General features: G+C 35.2%; 1 protein-coding gene and 1 long non-coding RNA gene across 5 annotated transcripts in view; one reads left to right on the forward strand and one right to left on the reverse strand.

The window, feature by feature from the left end:
* Positions 1-15252, reverse strand: part of Top2b (DNA topoisomerase II beta) — a 58691-nt gene extending 43439 nt beyond the window's left edge. Inside the window, exons 1-2 of one of the 4 annotated variants that reach the window (XM_046437691.2) lie at positions 14548-15251; positions 193-363 (exon numbers count right to left, since the gene is read on the reverse strand). In XM_046437691.2, the coding sequence (XP_046293647.1) occupies positions 193-363; positions 14548-14610 (234 nt within the window). In that variant the 5' untranslated portion in view covers positions 14611-15251. Of the gene's footprint in view, positions 1-192; positions 364-14547 lie in introns of all 4 variants that reach the window. The other 3 variants (XM_046437690.2, XM_046437688.2, XM_046437692.2) reach the window with 3 other exon arrangements.
* LOC131423891 (uncharacterized) lies at positions 13738-24295 on the forward strand. The gene is made up of 3 exons (XR_009226026.1): positions 13738-13918; positions 18259-18369; positions 23612-24295. It is a non-coding gene; the product is annotated as an uncharacterized LOC131423891 (long non-coding RNA).
* The last annotated feature ends 502 nt before the right edge of the window (positions 24296-24797 follow it).

Consider the following 24797-nt stretch of genomic DNA (forward strand, 5'->3'; position numbering starts at 1 on the left):
CATTTTACTCTACACTTCCTTCTTCTGATAGTTTTTATTTCCAGGAGGGAAAAAAGACCTAGATCTCTCTCTTTACTCATGATCATGAAGATATGAAATTGTGGACTTAAAAAGCCCATTAAATCAGAATAGTTTGATCACTATTAAAAAGTAGATAGAAGTACATATTTCCTGATATCAACAAGTAATTACCTGTGTCAATGGCTCCACTGAACCAATATATGTATCAGGACGAAGGAGAATGTGTTCAAGTTGTGTCTTTTTCTGATACACTCTCTCAACAGACAGCTTCTTTGAAGAATCATTTTTGTTTGCAGTTTCTGACTCCTCTTTTTTTGCAGCATTGTTCTGATCAAAAAGAGTCTAAAATTAACCAAAAAATCATATTTAAATAACCTACCAAGGGGTAAGCTAAAATGTGTAATGGACACATGAAATGGTTTTCTTTTTTATTATTTAAAATGGAAAATTTTTTCAAAATCACTGATGTTTGAGATGTTGTATTCTTTAGAACACAAATCCATCTAGTTCTAATTTTGTTTTTTAAATACAACTTGAAGTGGCAGTTTTGACTCAGCCCAGAATGTGGGTACACATAGTCACTAGAATTACTAGGATAGTCTCCATTTATTCAACTAAGAATACAAACATTACCCAGTTCTGCAAGATAGCAAGTTATGGGGCTGGGGCTGTAACCCAGTGGCAGAGCACTAGCCTAGCAGGTGTAAGGCCCTGGATTCAACCCTCAGTACCACATAAAGATAAATAAAATAAAGGCATGCTGCCATCTACAACTAAAAAAAAAAAAAAAAAAAAATTAAAGATAGCAAGTTAATTTTTGTATTCTTAAAATTTCTCAAGAAATGTGAGCTTAGGTCAGGTTACAATGACTAAATCTGGGTGGCTGCAGGGGTCCCAAAAGCTTCCAGATGTAGGTTCCCTGCCATTAAGTTAAAGTCTCTAGTAAAATGTAGATAAAAATAACCTATGCAAATATTAACCTAAGTAGTTAATAAACACTTGATATGGCAGAAATAACATGGTTTATAAAATCCTTGAATGTCACACATTTATAGATTATGCCACCATCAGCTCTGGGCGCCTCAACCCTGAGACACTCTATGATTTCAGTTTCTCTGCTAGTTCTAAGGAAACAGATTCTAATGCTAACAATTGCTATAGCAGATGAGGACCCACAAATCAAATTCCTAAGACTAAAGATGTTCCAGTAAAGAACATTCTCCTTCTGGAATTCCCTAATACTAACAAATATGTCATTCCACAGAAAGGAGGATATTATGATGGCCTGTATTTTTAGGGTCAGAAAACTCAAGCACAATGAGAATTGACATATTCTCATAAGCCTTTGAACTTCAGTAGAAAAAATACAAGATAAAGAATAGTAGGTAGATTTTGCACATTTAAACAATCAGTATACAACCTGAATCCAATTCCTAGACACAAACATACCATCATCTCCAAAGTTATTATTTTTAAGATATCATTATATATTTTCCTTTTTTTTTTTTCTTGAGAGAGAAAAATTTTTTTTTTTTTTTTTTTTTTTTTAGTTTTTGGCAGACAACATCTTTGTTTGTATGTGGTGCTGAAGATCGAACCAGGGCCGTACACATGCCAGGCAAGCACAGCACGCTACCGCTTGAGCCACATCCCCAGCCCAAGATGTCATTATATATTTTCAAAAATAAAAATGCATTATCTTTGACTCAAACACTAAGGAAGTTCAAACATTGACTAGATTTTCCTAATGCCATAAATTTTATATTATTTAATAATATTTCAAAATAAGGGTATTATAATTAATTTTATCATATTTTATACCATACTCTTACATATTCTTTCATTTATACACCTACCCCTACCCATTAATACTGCTGACATCATTTAACATATTTGGACAAAAGAAAATAATTGTTCATAGTCTATTATTGTCAAGAGTTAAATGATGAACTAGGTAGCCAGAATATGAAATGTATGTTTAAATAGTCTTCAAGTTTCTAATTGTACTCCTTGCTTTTATGACATAAGTTTGTAAATTTATAAAAAATAAATTTAACAATAAAAGCACTGGATTTTTAAAATGGATCTTCAGAATGGCTAAAACAAAGATCACAATGACTAAGATCATTCTTTTTTAAAAAAATATATTTTTTAGTTATAGTTGGACACAGTACCTTTATTTATTAATTTTTATGTGGTGCTAAGGATCGATCCCAATGCCTTGCACTTGCTAGGCAAGTGCTCTGCCGCTGAGTCACAACCCCAGCCCATAAGATCACACTCTTTTAAGAAAGTACTAACAATGACGATGACGGGAACTATGGAATCTAAGTTGAGTAACTTTCTACCATTTGAACTTAGAACTACATAAAAGGGCTGGGAATGTGGCTCAGTGGTTAAGTGCCCCTGGGTTCAATCCCCGGAGCCCTCCCTCCGAAAAAAAGGAATTACATTTCTAAGTTTTCAATTATTGGCATAAAGGTTAGGGACAAGCCAGGCACAACTATAATCGCAGAGACTAGGGAGGCCGAGACAGGAGGATTGTAAATTCAAAGCCAACCTCAGCAACTTAGAGATACCCTGTCTCAAAAAAAAAAAAAAAAGGTCTGGGAATGTAGCTCTGTGTTAAAGTACCCCTTGGTTAGACCCCAGTAGCTTATATTCCCTCCCCCAACCAAAAAAAAAAAAAACAAGGTTTGAGACATATAATAACCATAAGTGAAAGCTTTCTTATCCAGGATATTCCTCCAAAACAAACTCATCATAACAAAATATTTTCAAGATTAATCCAACCAGAGGCTCATTTCTATGTAATTTGGATTTTCACATTTTGCCTTAATGAGGTACAGTGAAGTGACACATGGGGATGGACAACAGGGACAAAGCCCTACCTCATTCTGTTATCAACAATTTACCACTTCTCCCATGTCCTCCTTTATTCTTTTTAATTGGTACATTAAAATTATATTAATGAGATTTATTAGGCTATATTCCTATAAGCACAGAATACAATTTGCTCAAATCTCCTTCCCAACATCTTCCTTTCAAACAGTCACTCCACCTCTTCTCTACACCTGATCCCAAATGGATATATGAGAAAAGGAATGCTTCTATCAAGTTCAGAAAGTGGTCATTCTTGCAAAGAGGATGTCTCAAAAATCAGAAAACATGTCAGCAAGATAGCAGAGTAGGGAAGCCCAAGACCTTCTTCCTCATGTAAACATGGATTAAACAATATATGAACTACTTGTCTTTGTGAGAATCCAGAAACCACTTAAGAGGTCCTGTGAATACAAAGCCACATCAAAGACCATGATGATCCCACCCTTATCAGCAATGCAACACTGAGAAGAAACCTCCAACTCCTTCTCCTGTGGCAGGAAAGAAGTGGAATGTACAGGCAATGAAAGGGTAAGAGGAGTACTACCCTAGAGACTGGTTTCATCTTTACCTATATCTAAGGAACAGCATGCTGGGTTGTGAGCCACTGAGAACAAAAGCAGTGATTTGGTGTAGCACCAGAATCTACAGTACCAAAACCAGACACAAGGTGGAGCCCCAGTTCTGTGGTTTATTGACAGCCTATACAAGGAAGCACAGTTGACTTACAGACACCAGGGAGTGCTCCTGAGTAAATACAGGCAAACTTTCAACTAAAAGGTTATGTGCACAGGCCCAGAGAAGACATCTCCAGAAATGGTTTGCACGGTCTCAGATTCTCTAAATAAAATAATTTAAGATAGTGAATATCCCCACACAATGAAAACAGACTGCAAAAAGTAGAGAAGTAGCTGAGTTCTTCAATGCTAAAGTTCCAACAGAAAATAACAAGACATACAAAGAAACAGGGAAATACAACCTATTCAAATGAACAAATTAAAGCTCCAGAAACTGATCACTAAAGGATTGGAGACACATGAATTACTAGAAAAAGAATACAAAATAACTGTCGTAAGGATGTTCAACAAATTAAACGAGCAGATAGACAACTCAAGAAAAAAAATTAGCAGAAGAATGCATAAACAAAATAGTAAAATCAACAAAGATTTAAAAACTATTAAAAAAGTCAAATATTATTTTTAAAACTTAAAAATATTATACCTGAACTGAAAATACAGAAATACTTGACAACAGACTTGACCAGGCAAATGGCAAAATCAAAATCAGAACATTTGAAGAGAAGAATTTGAAAGCCAGAGGAGGAAAAAAAGAATAAAGAAAAATGAAGAGAGCCTACAGGACTTATAGGCCACCATCAAAAAATATACACATTACAAAAGAAGAATAGAGAAATGGGTAAAGAACCTATTTGAAGAAGTAATGGCAGACAGCTTTTCAAACGTGAGCAGAGAAATGTACATATAAATTCAAGAAGCTCAAAGAATTCAAACAAGGATAAAGCTAAGGAGACCTATACTGAGACACATCATAATATAACTGTTAAAAGTCACAAAGAGAGAATCTTCAAAGCATTCACAGAAAAGCAAACCATCATGTACAAGAGAGTTTCTATTAGGTTATCAGCCAAGTACTCAGCAGAAATCTCGTAGTTTTAGAAGGGAGTGAGACAATATATTCAATGTGCTAAAAGATAAAAATTGCCAAGCAAGTATATCTAGCAAAACTGCCCTTCAAAATAAATGAAAGAGGAATTAAGACTTTTCCAGATAAAACAAATGGGAGGGAATTCATTGCTAGATCTGGGTCTTCCAAGTTGAGGTTAGTTTGAAATTAACTGCTATCCCTAAGATGTTTGATATAATTGCAATGATAACCATAAAGAAAATATCTATACAATATACATAAAAGAAATGAGAAAGTAATTAATACATATCATTATAAAGAAAAATCAATGAAAAAAAGAAGGCAGTAAGGGAAGAAAGTCAAAAACTACAAGACATTTAGAATAGAACAAATGGCAATAATAAGTGCTTCCATATCAATAATTACTTTTTAAATATTAATGAATTAAATGCCCCAGTTAAAAGAAACAAATTGGCCAACTTGATACAAACATCCAACCATATGCTGTTTACAAGAGACTCACTTTGGGTCTAAAAGCGCTATAAGGCTATAAGGATGGAAGAAGATATTCCATGCACAGGAATCTATTTTGTCTAATTACATTAGACAAAATAGATCTTAAAACAAAAACTGTCACAAGAGACAAAGATAAAAGATAATAGTTATAAAAACACATGTTTCTAACATTAGTGTACCCAAATACATGAAACAAAAATTGATGGAACTAAAGGGAGAAACTGACAGCAAAACACTAATGGTAAGAAACTTCAATACCCCGCCTTCAGTTATGTATGGAACAACCCGATGGAGGATCAATAAGGAAACAGGACTTGAACAACCCCTACAGACCAATCAGACCTGACAGACATACAAAATACTCCACTCAACAACAGAATACACTCTTCTCCAGTGCACACAGAACATTCTCTTAACATGGACAACAAGCTAGGCCACAACATAAGTATAACAAATTTAAGATTAAAATCATACAAAGTAACTTTTCCATCTACAATGAAATGAAATAGAAATCAGTAATGAAAGGAAAATAGAAAGCGTACAGATATGTGGAAATTAACGCAGTCTTATTCAAACAATGAGTCAAAGAAGAAATCACAAGGGAATTTTAAAAACACATGAAGGTTAATGAAAATAAAAATTATAGAATGCAACTAAAGCAATACTGCACTTAAAATTAAAAACATCTCAAATAAACAACCTAACATTATACTCAAAGAACCACAAAAAGAAACCAAGTCCAAAATTGTAGAAGGAAATAATAAAGATTACAGAAGAGATAAATGAATAGAAAAATAGGGGAAAAGTCAATAAGAGTTGGCTTTTTTAAAAGATTAAAATTGATGAACACTTAGCGAAGCTACATTAAAAAGACATAGATAACACTCAATTACAATTGAAACAAGAGGGGACATCTCTATTGATGTAATAGGGGAAAAAAAGAGATTCTGAGAGATTTATTATAACAATTATATGCCAATAGATTGGACAACATAGGGGAAATAGAAGAAGTCCTAGAAGACTAAATTATGAGGAAATAAAAAAATCTAAACACACCTAAAGCAAAGAAAATGAAGCAGTCATCAAAACCTTCCAACAAGGAAAAGCCCAGGATCAGATGGCAACACTGGAAAATTCTACCAAGTATTAAAAGAATTAACATCAATCTTCCTCAAACTCTTCCCCAGAATCATTCTATAAGACCAGCATTTCTGATACCACAACTAGAAAAAGATATAAGAATAACTACAATAACTACACACTGATGGATTTCAATGCAAAAATCCCCAAGAAGATATTAGCAAGCCCAATTCAATAACACATTAAAATAGAATAGACAGCAGAGGAAACCCCAGACCCTCCTTCCTATAGAATGAGAGAAACTATCAAATTATATAAGGAATTAACATTCAGGATATGTAAAGAATTCTATGACTCAATAACAGAATAAACAAATTTAAAAGAATGGGTAAAGGGCTTGAATAGACAAGTCTCCAAATACAAATAACCAACAAGCAAATAAATAGAGACTCAACCATAATAAAATATTATCTCACATCTATTAAAACAGTCAATAGAAAATAACAAATTTGAGAATGTGGAGGTATCAGCACTCTTGTGCACTGCTAGTGAGAATATAAAATGTTGCAGCCTGATAAGTTCTATAAAAATTAAGAATAGGATCCCCATATGACTTAACCATCGTTTGGGGATATATATCCAAAAGAGCTCAAAGCAGAATCTCAAAGAAGTACTTGCATACCCCACATTCATCACAGCATTATTCACAATAGCCAGGAGATAGAAGCAACTCAAAAGTCCAATAATGGATAATGGATAAAGTAAATGTGGTATTGGTATGAAGAACAATGGAATATTTTGCAGCCTTAACAATAAAATTCTGTTACCTATTGTATATTGTTGACATTCATGGATATTATGCCAAGCAAAATAAGCCAGTTATAAAAGGACAAACTGTATGATTCCACTTAGATGAATATCAAAGTCCAAATCACAGAAACGGTAAGTAAAAAGGTGGTTAGCAAGGGCTGGAGGAAGTGGTGGCAGAGTTAGTGTTTACGGATAGAGAATTTCATTTTTGCAAAATATATTTTTTTTAAAGAAAGAGAGAGAATTTTTTAAATATATATTTTGTAGTTTTCGGTGGACACCACATGGTTGTTTTATTTTTATGTGGTGCTGAGGGTCGAACCCAGCGCCCCGCACATGCCAGGCGAGCGCGTTATCACTTGAGCCACATCCCCAGCCCCAAAAATTGTTTTAAAGTTCTGTTGTAAAATACTGTAAATATATTTAACACTATTGAACTCTATATTTGGAAATGGTTATGATAATAAATTTTTTACTATAAAAAATAAAAACATCAAATATAGTTTGCATTCTCTAATTTTTATTCACAATTTTATCTATGAAGAATATGTAAAATTATAATATAATTATATATTATAATTTTATAACTGACAATATACTTAAAATATTTTAAGTCAAAATATTTTTCCTAAAAGACATATGTGACAAGCTGTTGTGGGAAATACAAAGAGGTACCTTTCTATTTAAAGTAACAAAAAATATTAAGGAATACATATTTGTATAATATCATAATAAAATAGATACTTTAAGTTATTTATAGATATCAAATCAACTCTCAATTATGATATTAAAACAATTTCTAAAACGTGATGTAAAGCACTATAAACCTGGATATTTCATTTAGTAAATATTTATAATTGTCATATTAAAAATATTTTTGTAAATTTGAAGCATCTATTGCTATAGCTTTTATATAAATTTACATTAGTTACCAAGTATTTTAAACAGTTTAGCAGTTTATGAAAACTATACTGTTTAGTAAGCAAAATTGCAAAATATATATTTATATAAAATATAAGCCCTTTTTGTTCAGAAAAAGACTATATGTAAATGTATGCCTGCATAGGAAAAAATACCCAAAAGAGTATTAAAACAAATTATCTGTAGAAAGTAGAAATGTGAGCCATTCTTTTTCTTCTTTGATACATGTTTTCTAGTTTTCTCCAATGAATACAAAAAGGATATGCCAAAAGGTTATATTATTCCATATCTGTTAAACCATAATTAAGTTCAGATAAAACTGAAGGTTTCTTTTTCTAGAGCACTGTTTATACCTACTTATTACTTTTGCAGACCCAATTTTCTCACTAGATCTAGGCAAACAGGTAAGTGAAACCAAAACAAACAAATAAGACTAGTAGCCTTAGCAAAGTACAAAGTAGATATTAACATTGAAGTCAGATTTGTCTTTTTGTTCCCATTCTCAACAAATTTGGTAGTTTGCATCATTCACAGGCTTACTAGCAGCCAATAAAGGAGGTTTGTCCCCTGCAATGTCTACAAGCTTTTCTAACAAACTGGGATAATGGTCTCTTTCAGCTACTGCATATTAGCAGAAAGATGCCCTCTGAATAACATCCAGGTTACTAAAAGTCAAAATTTGGGGGTTAAGAGAAAGGAGGCAACTTTCTTTCCCTGGTTAATGGGATGATCCTGTCCCCAGAAAAGAAATAAATACAATACAAACACCTTTAGTCTTAGAAGAGAGAAGAAGCTAATAACAAATATGTTTTACATCTGCTCCTGAGCTGTCACATAATCTCCATCTCTAAAAAACAAACAAAAATGTTGCCATTGGTAGCTTTTCTATTTTAACACTATTGCTGATAATATGCTACAAAGAAAATAGGAAATTAGCTCTAACAAACAGACCAGCAAACTCATATGTATACACATTTTTAAAAGCATTCTCAAGTTCAGATGATAAAGGAAAACAATGTATATTTGATACCTCCAGCATAAGAGAATTATGCTAATTTTAGACATTGAAAAGAAGGGGTCTTCTGATTCAACTTTTTCTTATTCTTATATGGCCTGTAATAAGATACCACTCAGTATTCCACATTCAATAAAAATTAATAATGTGGGGCTGGGGATTTAGCTCCATGGTAGAACCCTTGCCTCAAATGTGCAAGGCCATGGATCTGAAACCCAATACTATAAAAACAAATAAATAAATAAAAATTAAAAAGCAATATTTCTTTAAAAATATTTACCAAGACCATTCTAAGTAAATTTGCATTAGGCTTAAATAATTAAAATGTATTATTTAAGTTCATTTGTAATTTATCTAACTGCCTTATTAGAATGGTCAAATCACCAAATTATTTATAATAAATAAGTCAAGCCCTAATTACACTGCAATAATCTAAGAAAACAAGGCAATATTGTTCATCCTATATAAAACCAAAGACAATAAAAATGTAAAATAATTTTCATATTAGGAGAAATATCCTACATATATCTAAAAGTTGTTTTTAACAGATGTCAATCTGTTGATGTCTTAGTTGACTTCTTCTAAAGTTCAAAAGCTGGCTGCCAAATAAACCATTATTAAGGGAATTTTAAATGACAATGAAAACTATTATATAAAATCATTTTAAATGTTAATTTGCGAACACTTTTGAAATATTGCTAGCTCCAAATTAAAAAACAGATGTAATCTTTATCCATGGTTTGATCTTCAAGAACATTTCAACTATCAAAATAAAAGCTTCTTATTTTTCAGAATGGGTATATACAAAAATCTTTCTATGAAAAAAGATTCTTGCACATACAGAGTTGTCACCTGAGAGTAAGCAATTTGGCCAATCATTCACAATTCCTATTTTTCTGTGGAAGAATACACACCGCCAAATAGCAGATCAAATATGGTTTACCAATTGGTACTAAAATAGGACTGAGCCACTCATTCATATAATCAGCAAAGAAACTACACCATCACCAAGCCAACAAGAATGGGACTGGGGGCTAACAGTCTAGCAACAAGCCCCTTCTTTTCACCATCTGTACAGTCCCTTCAGACTTAACTTTAACCTTCGTAACATCCCTTGCATTTCTTTTCTCCCTCAAGGCTGCCTAATGTTCACTGTAATCATATTTCACCTATATAAAGTGTTGAGGGCCATATTATCTACTAACCACAACAATCTGTTGCCTATCTATGCTCCTCCAGAAATGCCCTCCCATACCAAGGGACAAGGAAAGAGGTAGAAAATGAGGGATATTTGTAATAGTCAGGAAGACTTAGATTTCTACTGTCAAAATAAATGTTTATCTAAGTTAAAAGGTATAAAAGGTATGAAAATACTTTTCACTGAATTTAAAAACATATGTGTATGTGTAGTGTTCATTCATCTGATAAGTGCACCCATGGGCCAAGCACTATTAGAATTATATGGATAATCTCAATCTTTATATAAGAGCTCCATGAAATAGACACTTATTACGACAATTCCCTTTGTACAGATGAAATAACCAAGATCCAGAGAAGTATTTTTCCAAAGCTAATAAGTTAGCACTTAAAAGAAGATGAAATATAAAACCAGATGATATGATTTCATAAGCCACCTTCCTAGAATTCTGCTACACTAGATACGTATACCCTAAAAAGATACATACTTCTTAACTTTTTGTGTGAAAGCAAAAAGTTAGTAGAAAGAGAAAAGTATATCCTAAAAGTCTCTTTTCTGTCAGATAAGGGTATAAAACGCAAGTTTTTTAAAAAAATGTTTATAAACAGGAAGGCTGTATAACTGATGGTTAAGTACATAAGCCTAGTTTAAAACTCAACTTTTGCCTTACCCATGTGCCTAAAAGTTTGTTTCCTAATCTCTAAATCTCTGTTTCCTTTTCTGAGAATGGGAATAACAATAATTGTATATCAACTTTTCTTTAAAATGGGGGTCTTATTTGTATTAGGGTTTAAAAATAATACAGGGTGCTTCTTTAAGTGTACTTAGTAAAATGCAACTGTTGTCACCACTTAAGTACCTAACAGATCTGAGACTACAGGTGAACAAAATCACTTCTATTCAGAAAAAGTTCAGTTTATACAAAGTGTTTCTAAGTACTGCTATCATGTTTACTTGATAATATACCTAAAGATAATATCTTACTAATAATAGATTTCAGAAAGTTAGTATGTTAAGTATCCAATTTGTTAACAATAACTGAGGTTGAATTATGTATCGAGATCTCTGTAAAACACTACATATATCTAAACAAGGAAATTTTATGATCTCTAATTTCAGAAGTTCATAATATTATTGGCAAGACAAAATTATACATGAAAGATGCATAAAATACTTTATGATTGATAAGTGTAACAAAGTTGAATAAAAGAAAAAGAAGTGCATAAAATAAAAGTAAGTTTGGTAAGACTCAGATAGCGTTGAAGATTAGTTAATATTTAGACAGCTAAGGAGAAGAAAAAGAAGCATTCCTGATGAAAGGTAAAATGACAAAACAAGCATGGTTTGTTCAATAAACAGTGAAGAGAAATCTATTATTGGGACTATAGGAAATAAATTTTAATAGGAAGGATACATTGATTATGAAAATCTGGCTATGGAATGAATGTGGACCTGCAATAATGAGCCCCTAAAGCATGGTCCTTAAAACAAATCTTTAGAAGGCATTTGAATATAGAGCTATGTTTCCTTGATTAGAAATGGTCACAGTAGAAATGTTATATATTTCAAAGAATTTAATGGAAACTATGTTAATTTTTTTAAAAGAAAAAACTCTTAGAGATAATTATTGAAGTTTGATGATAGAAAGATATCAGCATATCATTCTGGCTATGATTTTTTTAGATGCTTAACATCTTTCATTACAGTTTTTTTTAATCCAGAATAAATTTAGAATATTATTCGAAAAAATAACAATCATATAATTATATTCTAATATATTCATAAATATCCTGCAACCACCTAAAACATGATAAAAGACTGAGAATAAAACAGACTATTGGGAAGTTCTACTAATCAAGGTTTTACAAATTAAGAATTAATTCAAGAAATTCCATCTACTTCGAAGAAGCATTTATAGCCATTAATTTTAACTCAAAATAGTTTGACCAAATATTTTTCATTTTTGATTATAAAAATTCTAGTTAAGATACTGCAAATAAAACAAAACAAATTATTAAAAGACAAAATTAATGCCAATCTTAAACCACTTTTCTTTGTGGTTTCTGACACTGAAAAGTAAATTTCACACAATGACAAAATTAATACATACTGACATGGATCCCCACAGCTGTTAATACCAGCAACACATGGCATCAACTCCTCACCCAAAAAAAAAAGAAAATAGGAAGAAATAAAACTGGAATCAGTCTGTTATCTACAAGTATGTAGCCATGTAACACCAGTTTCAATAACACAGGTAAAGTTACCCCTCTTCAAAAACATATGGCATTGCAATAAACCCCCAAATTCTTACAAAGGAAAAATAATAATAATTATTATTATTATTACACATAGATAGTTCATAGTTGACTTTATATAACCTATTATTCCTGGGGGTGAATTTCTTTAACTTTGTCATTAACAACATTAAGCTTGGCAGTGTAGCACATATGTTATCTCATGTACTTCTCAATGCAACATTATTTGACACATGACAAAACAGGGTTAGAAAAATTAGGTTTCCCTGCAAAAAGTCCATCCACTATACATATGTACTGAAGACAGAATCTGAACCTGTATCAGTCTGACACCAAAGCCCATAACCAGCTCATATTACTGTCCATAAAACTGAGTCAATTTATGAACAATGATATATAATGGACATAGAGATGCTTATATTACCTAACTTAAAGCATGAAATCTGAAAGAGAACTTACAATCATTATCTTTTAAATAAACTTCTAATTCAATAAGAATATTTATAAATAAAAGACTAAGTGATTTTATTTGTTTTACTGTGTTTCCCATAATTAGTATAATAGTGAATTTAATCAATACGAACTTTTGTTTCAAATGGATTTTTCTAATGTTCAATGAAACCTACCAAATTTTACTAAGTTTCTATATAAATGAAAGTTTCCTATTGAGGTTGAAAGGAAAAGTGGTCATTAAATTATCTACAAGGTAAAATAATAGTAAATTAAAATATTGTCATCAAACGTTAAAGCAATCCAACCTTGAAGCAAAATGTTTACTGTAATGGAATCAGAAGTCCTCAGAGAAAACACTTTTTGGTCTCAACACTTTCAAACACTGAATGAAAACTCACAGTACTATGTACCTCTCTAACTTCCTTTTCAGATATTTGATTTTAGTAACAGGTAAAGACCATCCATTTAAAAAAATCATTCCTTTCAGCATGCTTTCCCTCGTCCTCATGTCCACTAACTTATTAACATTTCCTCTCCATTCATACTCTCATACTACATTAATAGAGGTACACAAAATTCAGAGCGATTCAACAAGAAACTGGCAAATTATTTTGCAAAGTATTGGCACCAAAATATAAATGGTTAAAAATGTTTTTCTGCTGTAACAACCTTTTTACAAAAAAAAAAAAAAAAAAAAACACCTGTCAGTATTGGCCCAACTGTTAGTCAACTCATCTAAACTTAACCAGAGTGAGAGAGAAAGAGACAAAGAATTAAGTCTCAAAAAATGCCAACATACAAGTTCGTGCATTGAGTCCCTATAAAGCGTAACACTTTTTATTCTTGTCTAGGATACCTAGTCAGTTGACTTAGCTGGGATTTTTTTTTTTTTAATAGGAAATGACCCTGATCTGAACTCTATGCTGAGCAAGTGAAACGCCTGCCGGTGAACTATCGATCTGTCCTGGGAATCCGGTCTCACCAGTTCACCTCAATTACTGCTTTGACTCCCCAGAAGGAACAGGGCGCCCAAATCCTTTAACTCCAGAACTAAGCACTTCAGTCACCTCTGGAGGACATCACTTCAGCTCCCATCCCGTTTCACCTGTGATGCTGACGTAGGTAAGCACTTCTTTCCATAATCCCCCTGACAGATGGACCACCTTTGATATGATATTTTAACTGCGATGAAACCGCCATCGAAAATACTCTCTCAAACAATCAGACTTTCCAAATTTAAGTGGAAATTGCCCGTAACCGTCCAAATCCATTGCACTTTGAGAGATATGACCACCAGAGACGGCTGCATTTAGAATACACTCACACAGACCCCATAGTCCAGTATTTTCTTAAACCACACTTGTAGAAAGTACTGACCCACACAGACACACATACATTTTCGCCATCCCCACCATCTCTTGCGCGATTGCCCTAGAAGAGTTGGGGAAAGAGGATACACAGGCTACATGTGACGTTTCATGATTTGTACCCCAAAGTTTCAAGTGCGTGTTACGCTCCTGCAGCCGGAACCTCCAGAGAGGTTAAGAAAGAAAGAAAGAAAGAAAGAAAAGGCGCGGGGAGCGCGGGTGGGATTCTGCTGGCACAAGCCCCGATGGGGCTCGCGCTCTGGACAGGATTTCCCTCCTTCCCCTTCCCCCGCCCACCCGCGCCCTGGAATTCCTCCCCCGTGGAGGGCCGCGAACAATGCGGCCGCCCGGACCCCCGCCCGCCCTGGGAGGCCCGTCACTCACCACCCAGGTCAGTGCCCCGTTGCCGCCAGCGCCGGCTCCCGCGCCGCCGCCCGATTTGGCCATGGCGGGTGCCTCCCGCTCACAGGCCCCGAAGCCGCAGCCGCCGCTCCCGCCTCCCTGGGGTCCGCTGGGCCCACTGCTCCGCACCGACCACTCGGCTCACTGCGCTCCTAGCCGCGCCGGCCCCCGCGCCCCATCGCGGGAACCCGGAGCGGACGTCCGGCCAAGCCCGGGGAGAAGGCCGCGCCGCCTGCTGCCCTCAAACTCGAGGCGCGGCGGTCGCGTCGCCCGGGCCTAGCGCCCCGGTGAGGAGAAGGAAGAGAAAGCCGGAGGCAGCCGGCGGCGGCGGCGGAGTCGCAGCAGCGCTGCCTTCTTGCCTGCCCGCGGGCGCTGCAACCAGCAGGACCGAAGCCCTCCGGGAGGTGCAAGCTGCGCTAGTGCGGCCGAGGAGCCAGGGGCGTCCGGACGTGGCGGGGATGCGGAGGCGCCTTGTCCTCGCACTCCTGGAAGACAGGCTGCTCGGGTCGCCTGAGTCCTCGACGAGGTCTCTGCTGCTGCCTCAAAGGCCGCCTTCGTCCGCCACGCTTCAGCCCTGGCTTCCTCACATCCACACACCGAGAGGGACAATAAACAGAGCCGCCGCCGCCACGGTCGCCTCCCTCTTGTCCGGCATAACACCGCACACACACACTCGCACACCGGGGAGGGAGGGTGGGAGGGAGGGCGCGGCGACCGTCCCTGCTGTCAGTCAGCTCCCTGCATCCAATCAGAGCCTTGTCTCCACAGCTTCTTGACCAATTCCAAAATTCCAAGCCCCCGGAGGGGCGGGACCCGAGGGGGAAACGTCATTGCGGGTAGCAACCGAAAGGAAGACTTGGGGTTTTTTGTTTGTGTGTGTGTGTCTGTGGGTTTTCCATTTGAAGGGAGAGCAGGGGCTGCTGTCAAGGGTCATTTGAGGGCGGCAAAGGGAAAAGGTCGAATTGGCCTCGGGTCGATTGTAATCCTCCAAGCGTGCTGTTTACTCTTAGAGACCTGAACGGGAAGCCTGGGCGTTTCTTTACCAGGGGCCTCTAAGGGTGGGGGTAGGAGTGGCAGGAAGCAGCCAGGGGCCGTCCCAAAGGGAAATTATTTTTAAAGAGCGGTTGTAAACCGCAGGCAAGATGTTGTGCAGCACTGGTGCAAGAAAGGCTCCAAGTAGACACTGCTGTCAGGGGGGGGGGGGGGGGGGGGGGGAATGCATCTACTCAGACCTTCTTCGTCTCCTTCCTCCTTTTTCTGCCTGCAGCCCACCCCACCCCCCCAAACAAGAATGTGGTCAGTCTCAAGACCACTGCATTTACAGAGCTTCAATGATAAGGGACTCGCAGAGAACCTTCCAGGGAAAGAATGTAGGGTGGCTTTAGTGTTCTGTTTCTACTCCGGTTGACCTTTCTCTCCTCAAACAATGCAGAGGTGTCGCTGTCACTTTTTTCAACTCTCCAGATGTGCTCTCTACCTCAAAGGGGACACACTTAATTTAACTACTTTCAGTGGGATTTTCAAATGCCTACTAAGGAATAGTTTCATTCTCATTAAAGCTTTCTAAGAAAAAAAAAAAAATTACCCATACAGCAACACCAAAGTCTTTGGCAGATGGAAGATGGCTTTACTTCATCCCGATTTTCAATGTAATTCCATTCAACAAGTATTTCTTGGGCACACACTCTATCACGCTGTGCCAGGCTCTGAAATGGGTTCAAAATTATAAACAGCCTCTGATTTCAAAGTCCTTCATACTCTGGTTTGTAAGACAGACTCAAAGGGACTTAACTGTCACCAAAATTTATATATAAATTGCTGCTTCATGAAAGTGTTTTTGTAAACTTCTCTTCCAACTGTGTATTTCCTCTTGAGGGAAAACAAAAATGTCTCAGGTCATATCTTTCAACTGCATTCCAAGTCCAGCGGTGGGGAGCTCTGAAACATGGAAATAATTTAAACATAGTTGTTCTTAATTAGCTCCCTGGAGGCCATGTAATTTTGACATATTTGGGACTTTGGTTCAGAACAGTGAAGTCTTTCTTTACCTTGAACTTGAGGTGCAAACTTGTAAATCAGGCAGGCTAGGGTCTAATCTGAGCTTTGAATCTGACCAACTAAGTATCCATGGCTTTGTTATTTAACTTAACTTCCTCAGCTTATGTCTCATTAAAAATGAGGTTCTTTACTCTTTTTGATGACTTTACATCTCAAGTCCACATATATTTTATATTTGAAAAGTGGTGAATGATTTTAAGGGCTGAGATTTTTATAAATATCTATACATCAAATAGAAGCCCAACTATAAAATATCTCCTTTTTAAAACTTCAATTTCAAAACTATTCAGCTTCAGATTTTGAAGTGAATAAAATATAGTCAAAACTAAAATTTTTAGATAATGAAAGTAATTTCCATCTTTCACTTTGCTTCTTATGAGGCACTATTGTGTCTTTAGCCATTTAAGTATGAATAAACCCTCTAATAAGTGAGTTTATTCCTTTAAATGCTGACTTAAGAGGATCACAAATAAGAATTATTGAATGCACAGGCCAACCAACATTTTAAAGCAGAGATTTGTGGTGAATGATAAAAAGCATTTAGATAAAATGTATCCCAGCTTCTAAAAAACTGTTAGTCTTTATGCAGCAAATATATTTTTATAGCAAAATTAATTGTTTCCAACTTGAGCACAACTTGCTCTTCTGGGGGTAATATCAAGTAATTTTCACTTGCAAAATAATAACTGCTCTATTAAGAAGCATCTATAACAGGAATTTATAATATCAAAAACAGGACAAACCTATGTATAACATTTAAAGAATTTCTACCCCATAGCAATTCAAAAAAATTCTTGAATCAAAATTTCTAAGAAGCTTCCATGAGAGTTTATCTTAACTACTTCAGAATTTGTTTTCAGATCATGTTTCCCTATTGCATCAATCCAAAAATAATGTCTATTTTGTTAAGTATTCAGTATCTGAGAATTTTAAAAAGTTGATGAAAATAGTCTCTGCATTGAGTTCACACCTATATAATTTTGAGTTAATAGTTTAGATCCAAGGGCAATTTTATAGTTACTCCATTGTTATTCAATAGTTTATTCAATGAGTTACATGTGTCATTATACTTTTATACACAGTAAGTAATTTAATCAATAAATCATCTAAGACAGCAATTCCAAATACTCATTTTTGCAAGTGTTTGAATGCCAAACTTGGAAGTATATGGCAAAGTTTCAATTATTTCTACTAAAATTATGCACTGTTCCAGCACTGGTTCAATTAGAAGGTAGGGGCCTAATCTTTAAACTAGTAAGATTTAAAGCAATCAATAAATAAATTCAAAATTCAGTGTCTGTCATTTTCCCCTCCCTTCTCCTTGTGTTAGTTGTTGTGGATACTTAATATGTACAAAGTTGCTAAGTTAAGAACAGGAAAAAAAAAATTGCAATGTCTGGACAAGAGTATAGTAAGTGTTATCTAAACAATGACAAAAATGTTTAAATGTAATGTAGTTTGCTACATTTCTTTAGAAGTGAGCTCAAGGGAAAAAAGAAAGTTACTAACAAGATAGGTTTTTTTTAAATTCTTTTTCAGCATTACTATAGTAGATTAATTGATTTTTTCATACTAATTTCTCCAAACATATTATAAGTTGTTTTTTGTTTTGTTTTGTTTTGTTTTTTTACTAAGGTACTTAAGCACTAAAGGTAGCAAGTATTTGTGGAAAATGGAAGATCTCTGTAACAACCATATTCTTGAGTTCTATTGCCACAGGGAAGAAAGAAAAAAAAATTAAGACCTGTAAGTATGGGGCACTTTGTTTGACTTTTGTTTTGCAACTGTTTAATTTTATTGAGTTTGTCCATGTAATCTATACTGATTTGACAAGGTTCTAATTACTTGTATAGACAGAACCATCTTCATTTATTTTACATGATATACACCAATAATAATTCAGGGCTCTTAGCTGCTCTACTGAACTATATAAAGTGGAGAATATACTTAGATATACCTTATTTGAGAAACCTGTTCTTGGCCTTTGCAGGAAGTCTTATAATAGGGTAGACATTTAGAGAAACATCTTTTTCTTAGAAAGGCCTGCTTTAAGGAACATTATATATTACCTCATCAACAGAATATTGAACAATCCTAACATGTGTTCTAAGTTGTATTTGAAGTTTCTGGTTACTCAGATTCATCTGATTCAGTTACTCCATAGGTTTATAAGATTTAGACCTAAGGAAATGAGATAGCAGTGACTTCCTAACTCAGCCACTTCAATTTCAGAAGTGTGAGGAATGCTACAGGCAGAGTTGCCAAGTTGCTTTCATTCTGCAGTATATTACAAATTTTTAATCTGGGCCAGGCATAGTGGTACATGCCTGTAATCCCACTGGCTCTGGAGGCTGAGGCAGGAGAATGCCAAGTTAAAGCCAGCCGCAGCAACTTAGGAGGTGCTAAGCAAATTAGGAAGAACCTATCTCAAAAAAAAAAAAAAAAAAAAAAAAAAAAAAAGAGGGTGTTGAGAGAGTCGGGAAGGTTTAAAAATATCTGCACCAGAAGAATCTAAGATGTAAAGCTTCTATGTTACAGGAGCTTCTAGAACAAAACCAAACAAGTACCTGAAAGTTGTCTAAGGTGTTAAAGATCAAAACTTTGAAAAGACATCATCTTTTAGTATGCCATTTAATAAAAATCAGGAGGCTGATTAGACCACATACTTTATATAACTAATATCTTATCTATTTACTTTTTTGCCTTGAGAGAGTGTTGGAATATGAAACAATCCAGAAGAAAGCTGAAGAATGATGACTTTTAAAGGAATATATTTCCAGTTTAAATGTTGTTGGGGAAAGTAAAAGAATAAGAGCAGTGTGCTCCATAAATGATACTCTACATTGTACTAGCTAGTCATAGCAAGTGACAAGCATATAGCCAGTCTTCAGTAATTGCTCAAAGAATAAATTTGTTAATATAAGCCCATTAAAAAATATATCTCATCCACCATGCATAATGATGCTGAAACTTGGCCACTTTAGATTAATTCCTCAGGATCTTCATGTCTTTTGTGTTTTTCAGCTGTCTTGGGTAAAGTACTTTATCAGATAAAGAAGTGGTTTAAAGCATTCTCTCTCTTTGGGAGTGAGAAATAGGATGGTGGGAGAAGGGAAGGAAGAAGAGAAGCTGTGGTACCAGGAGAAAGACTTGAGGGACAAGGAAGAAGAGTCAGAACAAAACATCCAACTTTGTGAAACTGAGTGGAAAAAAGGAAACATTCTGGCTAAGGAAGATCCATTATAGCCTTTGCCAATGCTTACACTTCATTTCACTAAGAAGGAAAATCCCATCAAGTACCCCCAGGATCTGGTTGGTTAAAGTAATGGGTAGATTCATTCATGCATATTAGCCTAATGAATTTTCATCAACCCTAAGGGAAGTAGTGTTATCCTTTGAATTTTAGTAAAGAAATGAAAAGTCATAGAAAGTCACAGAACTTAGTAGTGGAACTGAAATTCAAACCCAAGCCTTTTACTCCAAGCCGCACCTTTTTGTCACACTACATAACTGGCTAACATTTGGCCATTTAGCATATTTGGCAGTGTGTTAGGAACTTGGCAATAACTGTGAATAATTTTAGCTTATTGGCCCTCGCTAATATCCTTTGGTTGTTAAATTCTATTGTTGAGCTATGGTGACAAGTATCTACAAATCATTGACTAAAGGTTCTCTTTGAAACCAGCCTGAATCTGCTTTGTTTTACCTTATTATGAGTAAATTCCTTTTTGATATCCAAAAGATCAAAGAGAACATGAGGTTTAAGGTCCTGCAGGTCTTGTAACATCAACATTCTATGCCATTTTAAACTTCATAATCCAAATCCAGTGTCCTTATTTTAAGAAAGCTGTATCTTCTAGAAGGCTAACATTCAAATGCAGAGGGAAAATACAGACACACTCTGGGATTGCACTCTTGCATTCACATTTTGCATAGCTTCAAGTTCATAGAAATTCAGAACAGCATAAAAATTTCTCAAGGTATTTAATCTTACAGGAAACACTTATTTGTGGATATTCCATCTCTTATGAAATAGATTACCAAAAAGGCAATAATCTTTATGTCTTGCATTTTTGGCTTCTCTCATTCCAGCATTTTGTAAATGATCCTAAAAAATGGCACATTAGATCCTTGAAGTATAAATGGATATTTTGTGAATATCGATGTACACTATTGTATAGTACCCAAGTGTAAGTGATTCATAAAGCCTATTGGCATTTAAAATTTTTGTTTTAGTTTTCAGATGGACACAATACCTTTATTTATTTATTTTTATGTGCTTCTGAAGATCAACCCAGTGCCTCATGTGTAGTATTCAAGCGCTCTACCACTAAACCACAACGCCAGCCACTCTGTTGGCATTTTTTAAATCTCTGTACAAACCTATAGTAAACAAGTCGACCCTATTTCGTCTTGAAACTTTATTTCCAGGAATGCCCATTAACATCCTTGAAACTTGGGCTTTTGGGAAAAGATTTGGAAAATGACTCCATTTTTATATTTTTGTTATTAGAGCATGTTTATAAGATTAGAAAGGACAGATAAAAAGTTAATACAAAAATGACCTATAATTTCACCTCTTAGAAGATTACTATTAACAGGTTTATACTTTTTTAACTCCTTTTATAAGAGTTCAAAAACGTACTTTTTTCAAAAGAAACAATATGCATTAATAAATTATTTCAAATTAAAAATAAATGTTAATCTAACTAAAATGACTAAAATTTTGTGAGGATGTGGAGCAACAAGCTCTCTTACACTCTGGAAAACCATTTCTCAGTATCCTACAGTTATAAACCAGAAATTCTACTCCTAAGTATATTCAAATAGAAATGCATATACCAGAACACAGACACTACAATGTACATAGCAACACTATAGTAGTCCCAAAACTACAAATAGTGCACATGTCCATCAGTGTTATAATGGATATATTGTATATGCATATGATGGATACTTTCTGGAATGAATACTTCTTTAGCACCTGTCCTATGTATTGTGATTGGGAGATGCTTACCAATACAACTGATTTCACCCACTAAAAGCCAATAGCATACCATGCCACCACCACTGACCCTATTGTAGCAAACAAAAACATCTGCAAACATTTTGTCCCATTATAGGAAAAAATCCTCCCCTTCCTCTACCACCAAGAACCATTGGTATAAAAGGATGCTTATGTTATTTTCAACAATGGGATTCAATGAACATCTTGGTATTATTACTATAAACCACACTTTACAGATGGGAACACTGGGGCTGAGTTGCCCAAAGTTCCATTACTATGAGTAGTAAAGGTAAGATTTGAACACAGTTCTGTTGCCTCCATAGTTTATGATTATAATCTCCCCTCCCAACCTTCTCAAATTTTACTACCCAGCAGGTTTTAGAGACTACTCTAAAGGGTATGGTTAGAACAGTGGAATATTAGTACTTGTTGAGCGTAAAAACAAATGTTAAAGTACCTTCACTCTGACAAGCATCCTTCAGCTTTTTTCAGGCTTCCAAAAAGTTCTTATATTAGAAAAAATTTAAAAAGCCCTTTGTGATAAATATTTTAACCAAATAGAAAACTGCAAAGAATTTTTCAACAAATAGCTAATGTAATATCACCATAGATTGTATATTTAACTATGTTGACGTGCCCTGAGAGCTAATCTAATTTAGAGGGATAATCAATCCAACATCAGGATTGTAGAGCATTCTGGACCAGGTAGCTCCACCCTCATCACCATCAGTAACACACTACTAGTCCCACCTACTCCAGATTTCATCTCCTCAATGCTGGCCAGATATCTCATGACAAGACAAATAAGCAACAGAGGCAGAGTGAAATAAATGCAAATTTAGTAGAGCTGTTAATATTGAATACTTACTGCATAGCAGGCATTTAATATTTTTCCATCTGTTGTCTCAATTTATTCCACAAATATTTATTAAATGCTTTCTGTGTGGTCAGATGGGGCACAGGTGCATCATAGATGTGTTCCCTGTCTCTCGTTTTTTCCTCTATGAAGCACATGGAAGAAAGACATGAAATAACTAGTTGCTTAAATAAATAATTAGAGGGGGTTGGAGGGAGGAGACTTTCTGAAGAAAATTCTATTGAGCTCTAGGAAGGAGTATGAGCTCACATTTCCAGACTATCAAATAACATTCAGAGGCAGGATGGAGAAGGGCATAGTCAAGAAAGTGAGAGAAGACAACTACAGCTAAAGAGAGGAAGACCCAGGCCAAAGCAAGCAGGGCCAACTCATTCTAAATATTTTAGGGATTCTTATTTTTGCTCTCCACCTGTGGCAAAGGCAAACCATTGAAAAATTTTCAAGTAGTGGTATGTCATTATTACATTTGGAGTTCTCTTTTATTTTCTCTAATATTCTCACTAATTATCACATTCTTCTCCAAAACTTGCTTACTCAACTATATTCATTACCAGAAGAATAACATAGGTCAGGATTCTTATTGTTTCCTCCTTATGAACAACCAAAGACTCCTTCACAATACAGCCCTTAGAAATGTCTTCTCATGGACCAAGATTTCGGCTCAGTGGCAGAGCACTTGCCTAGCATGCAAGAAATGTTCGATCCCTGGCACCACATAAAAATAAATAAAATGAAAGTATCATGTCCATCTACAACTAGATAAATATATATATATATATATATATATATATATATTTAAAAGTCTTCTCATGAAGATTGGGACTTCTGCTGAAACCATGAACCAAGCCCTTGAAAGCCTAACAAAGGATATGTTAGCATTGATTCCATTTCCATTTTGTGCTGTGAAATAAGAATAGTCTTTATGAGAAATACCTAGTAAATATAATATGATGAATAAAGAATGATTGTTAATAAAGTTGTAAGTAGATAAATTCCCAGCGAGTCTAATATGAAGTCGGACAACCATCATCATGGGCTGTAATTTTAAAGTCTGTTTTCCTGAATAACTCATCCATCAATTCATTACTTTCTTATCTTACTAGTGGTGAACTAATCTCCATAATAGCTGAGCTGATCTTTCCCAGACGGTCTCTGACAAGCATGTTAGGACGGCTTCCCTTGACCATGGCCATCTGATATACAGAAGAGGAAAAGCTTCAAGTGTTTGGACATTACCATGGTTGTGAATTTCTCTCAAGAATTTATCATACTGCACAATTCCTGCTTTTTAATTAAGCCTTCTCCTACTTTCACTTTCATATTATGTTTCTTGTTTGTTCAATTTTCTCCAATAACAAACTGAAAATGAAATTTCACAGTTGTTTTTTTTACTCCTCAGCCTCAATTTTATAGGCTTTATTAATTCCTTCAGAGTATAATTTATCTGGATTTCTAGTTTTTCTATTCATAAAACAAAAGGGATTTGAATTTGATATCCTCTTCCAGCTAAATATTTCTTTTTTTTTTATTCTTCCCATTATTTGGACGTAAAAAGAATAATTTGAGAAATATGACCAGTGAGTTACATTTGCCCCTTCACAACTTGTTTTGAGAACCTTCCTTTCTGTAACTGGATACCAAATATTTCATATTTTACCCACGTTGTTGGCTTCTGAAAGAATGAATACAGCCAGGCTTCTTTCAACAGCACTGAATGAGAGCATCCATTGTTTACCATTAGGGCTCAAAATAAAATATTCTAGTTTAACAACTAGGAGAAAAAGAGAGACATGTGACTAGTTCCATTTTGTGCTTGGTTTTGAAAATGTCAAAAATGCCTGTGGTTGTTTTAAAAATTTGGTATATTGCCCCTTTGTTAGGGTGTCCTCTTGAAAGGTTATTTGGGAAAAAGTCACACTTGGGAAATTATTGGTCTCTCCCATTTCAGTCCCTCTAGCTCATCTTTCCTGTGAGAGCTGAGCCTTATGTACTTTAGAGCTGGGGTTTGGGCCTTGCATGAGGTGACCATTTGCCTTACTCCTCCCAAAGAAGAGATGTCTAGATTTTCTCTATCCCTTAAGGTCTCCACATAGACTGCATACATTTTTATCAGGTTGATTTGTTCTTTTTTGCTTGACTAGGTTGGTTTTTTTTTTTTTATGTTAAGTTTTCATCGGTTAAAAAAAAAATCAAATAATTTGCTAATAAATGCAAATCATAGGATGGTCAAGAATAAAAAGGAAAAAAAGGCCACAACTCCCATTACTTATTATACAAGCCCATTTTCAT

This window comes from Marmota monax, unplaced genomic scaffold (assembly GCF_021218885.2).
Source record: "Marmota monax isolate L192 unplaced genomic scaffold, Marmota_monax_Labrador192_F-V1.1 WCK01_AAM20220418_F8-fsc00021, whole genome shotgun sequence".
NCBI lineage: Eukaryota > Metazoa > Chordata > Mammalia > Rodentia > Sciuridae > Marmota > Marmota monax.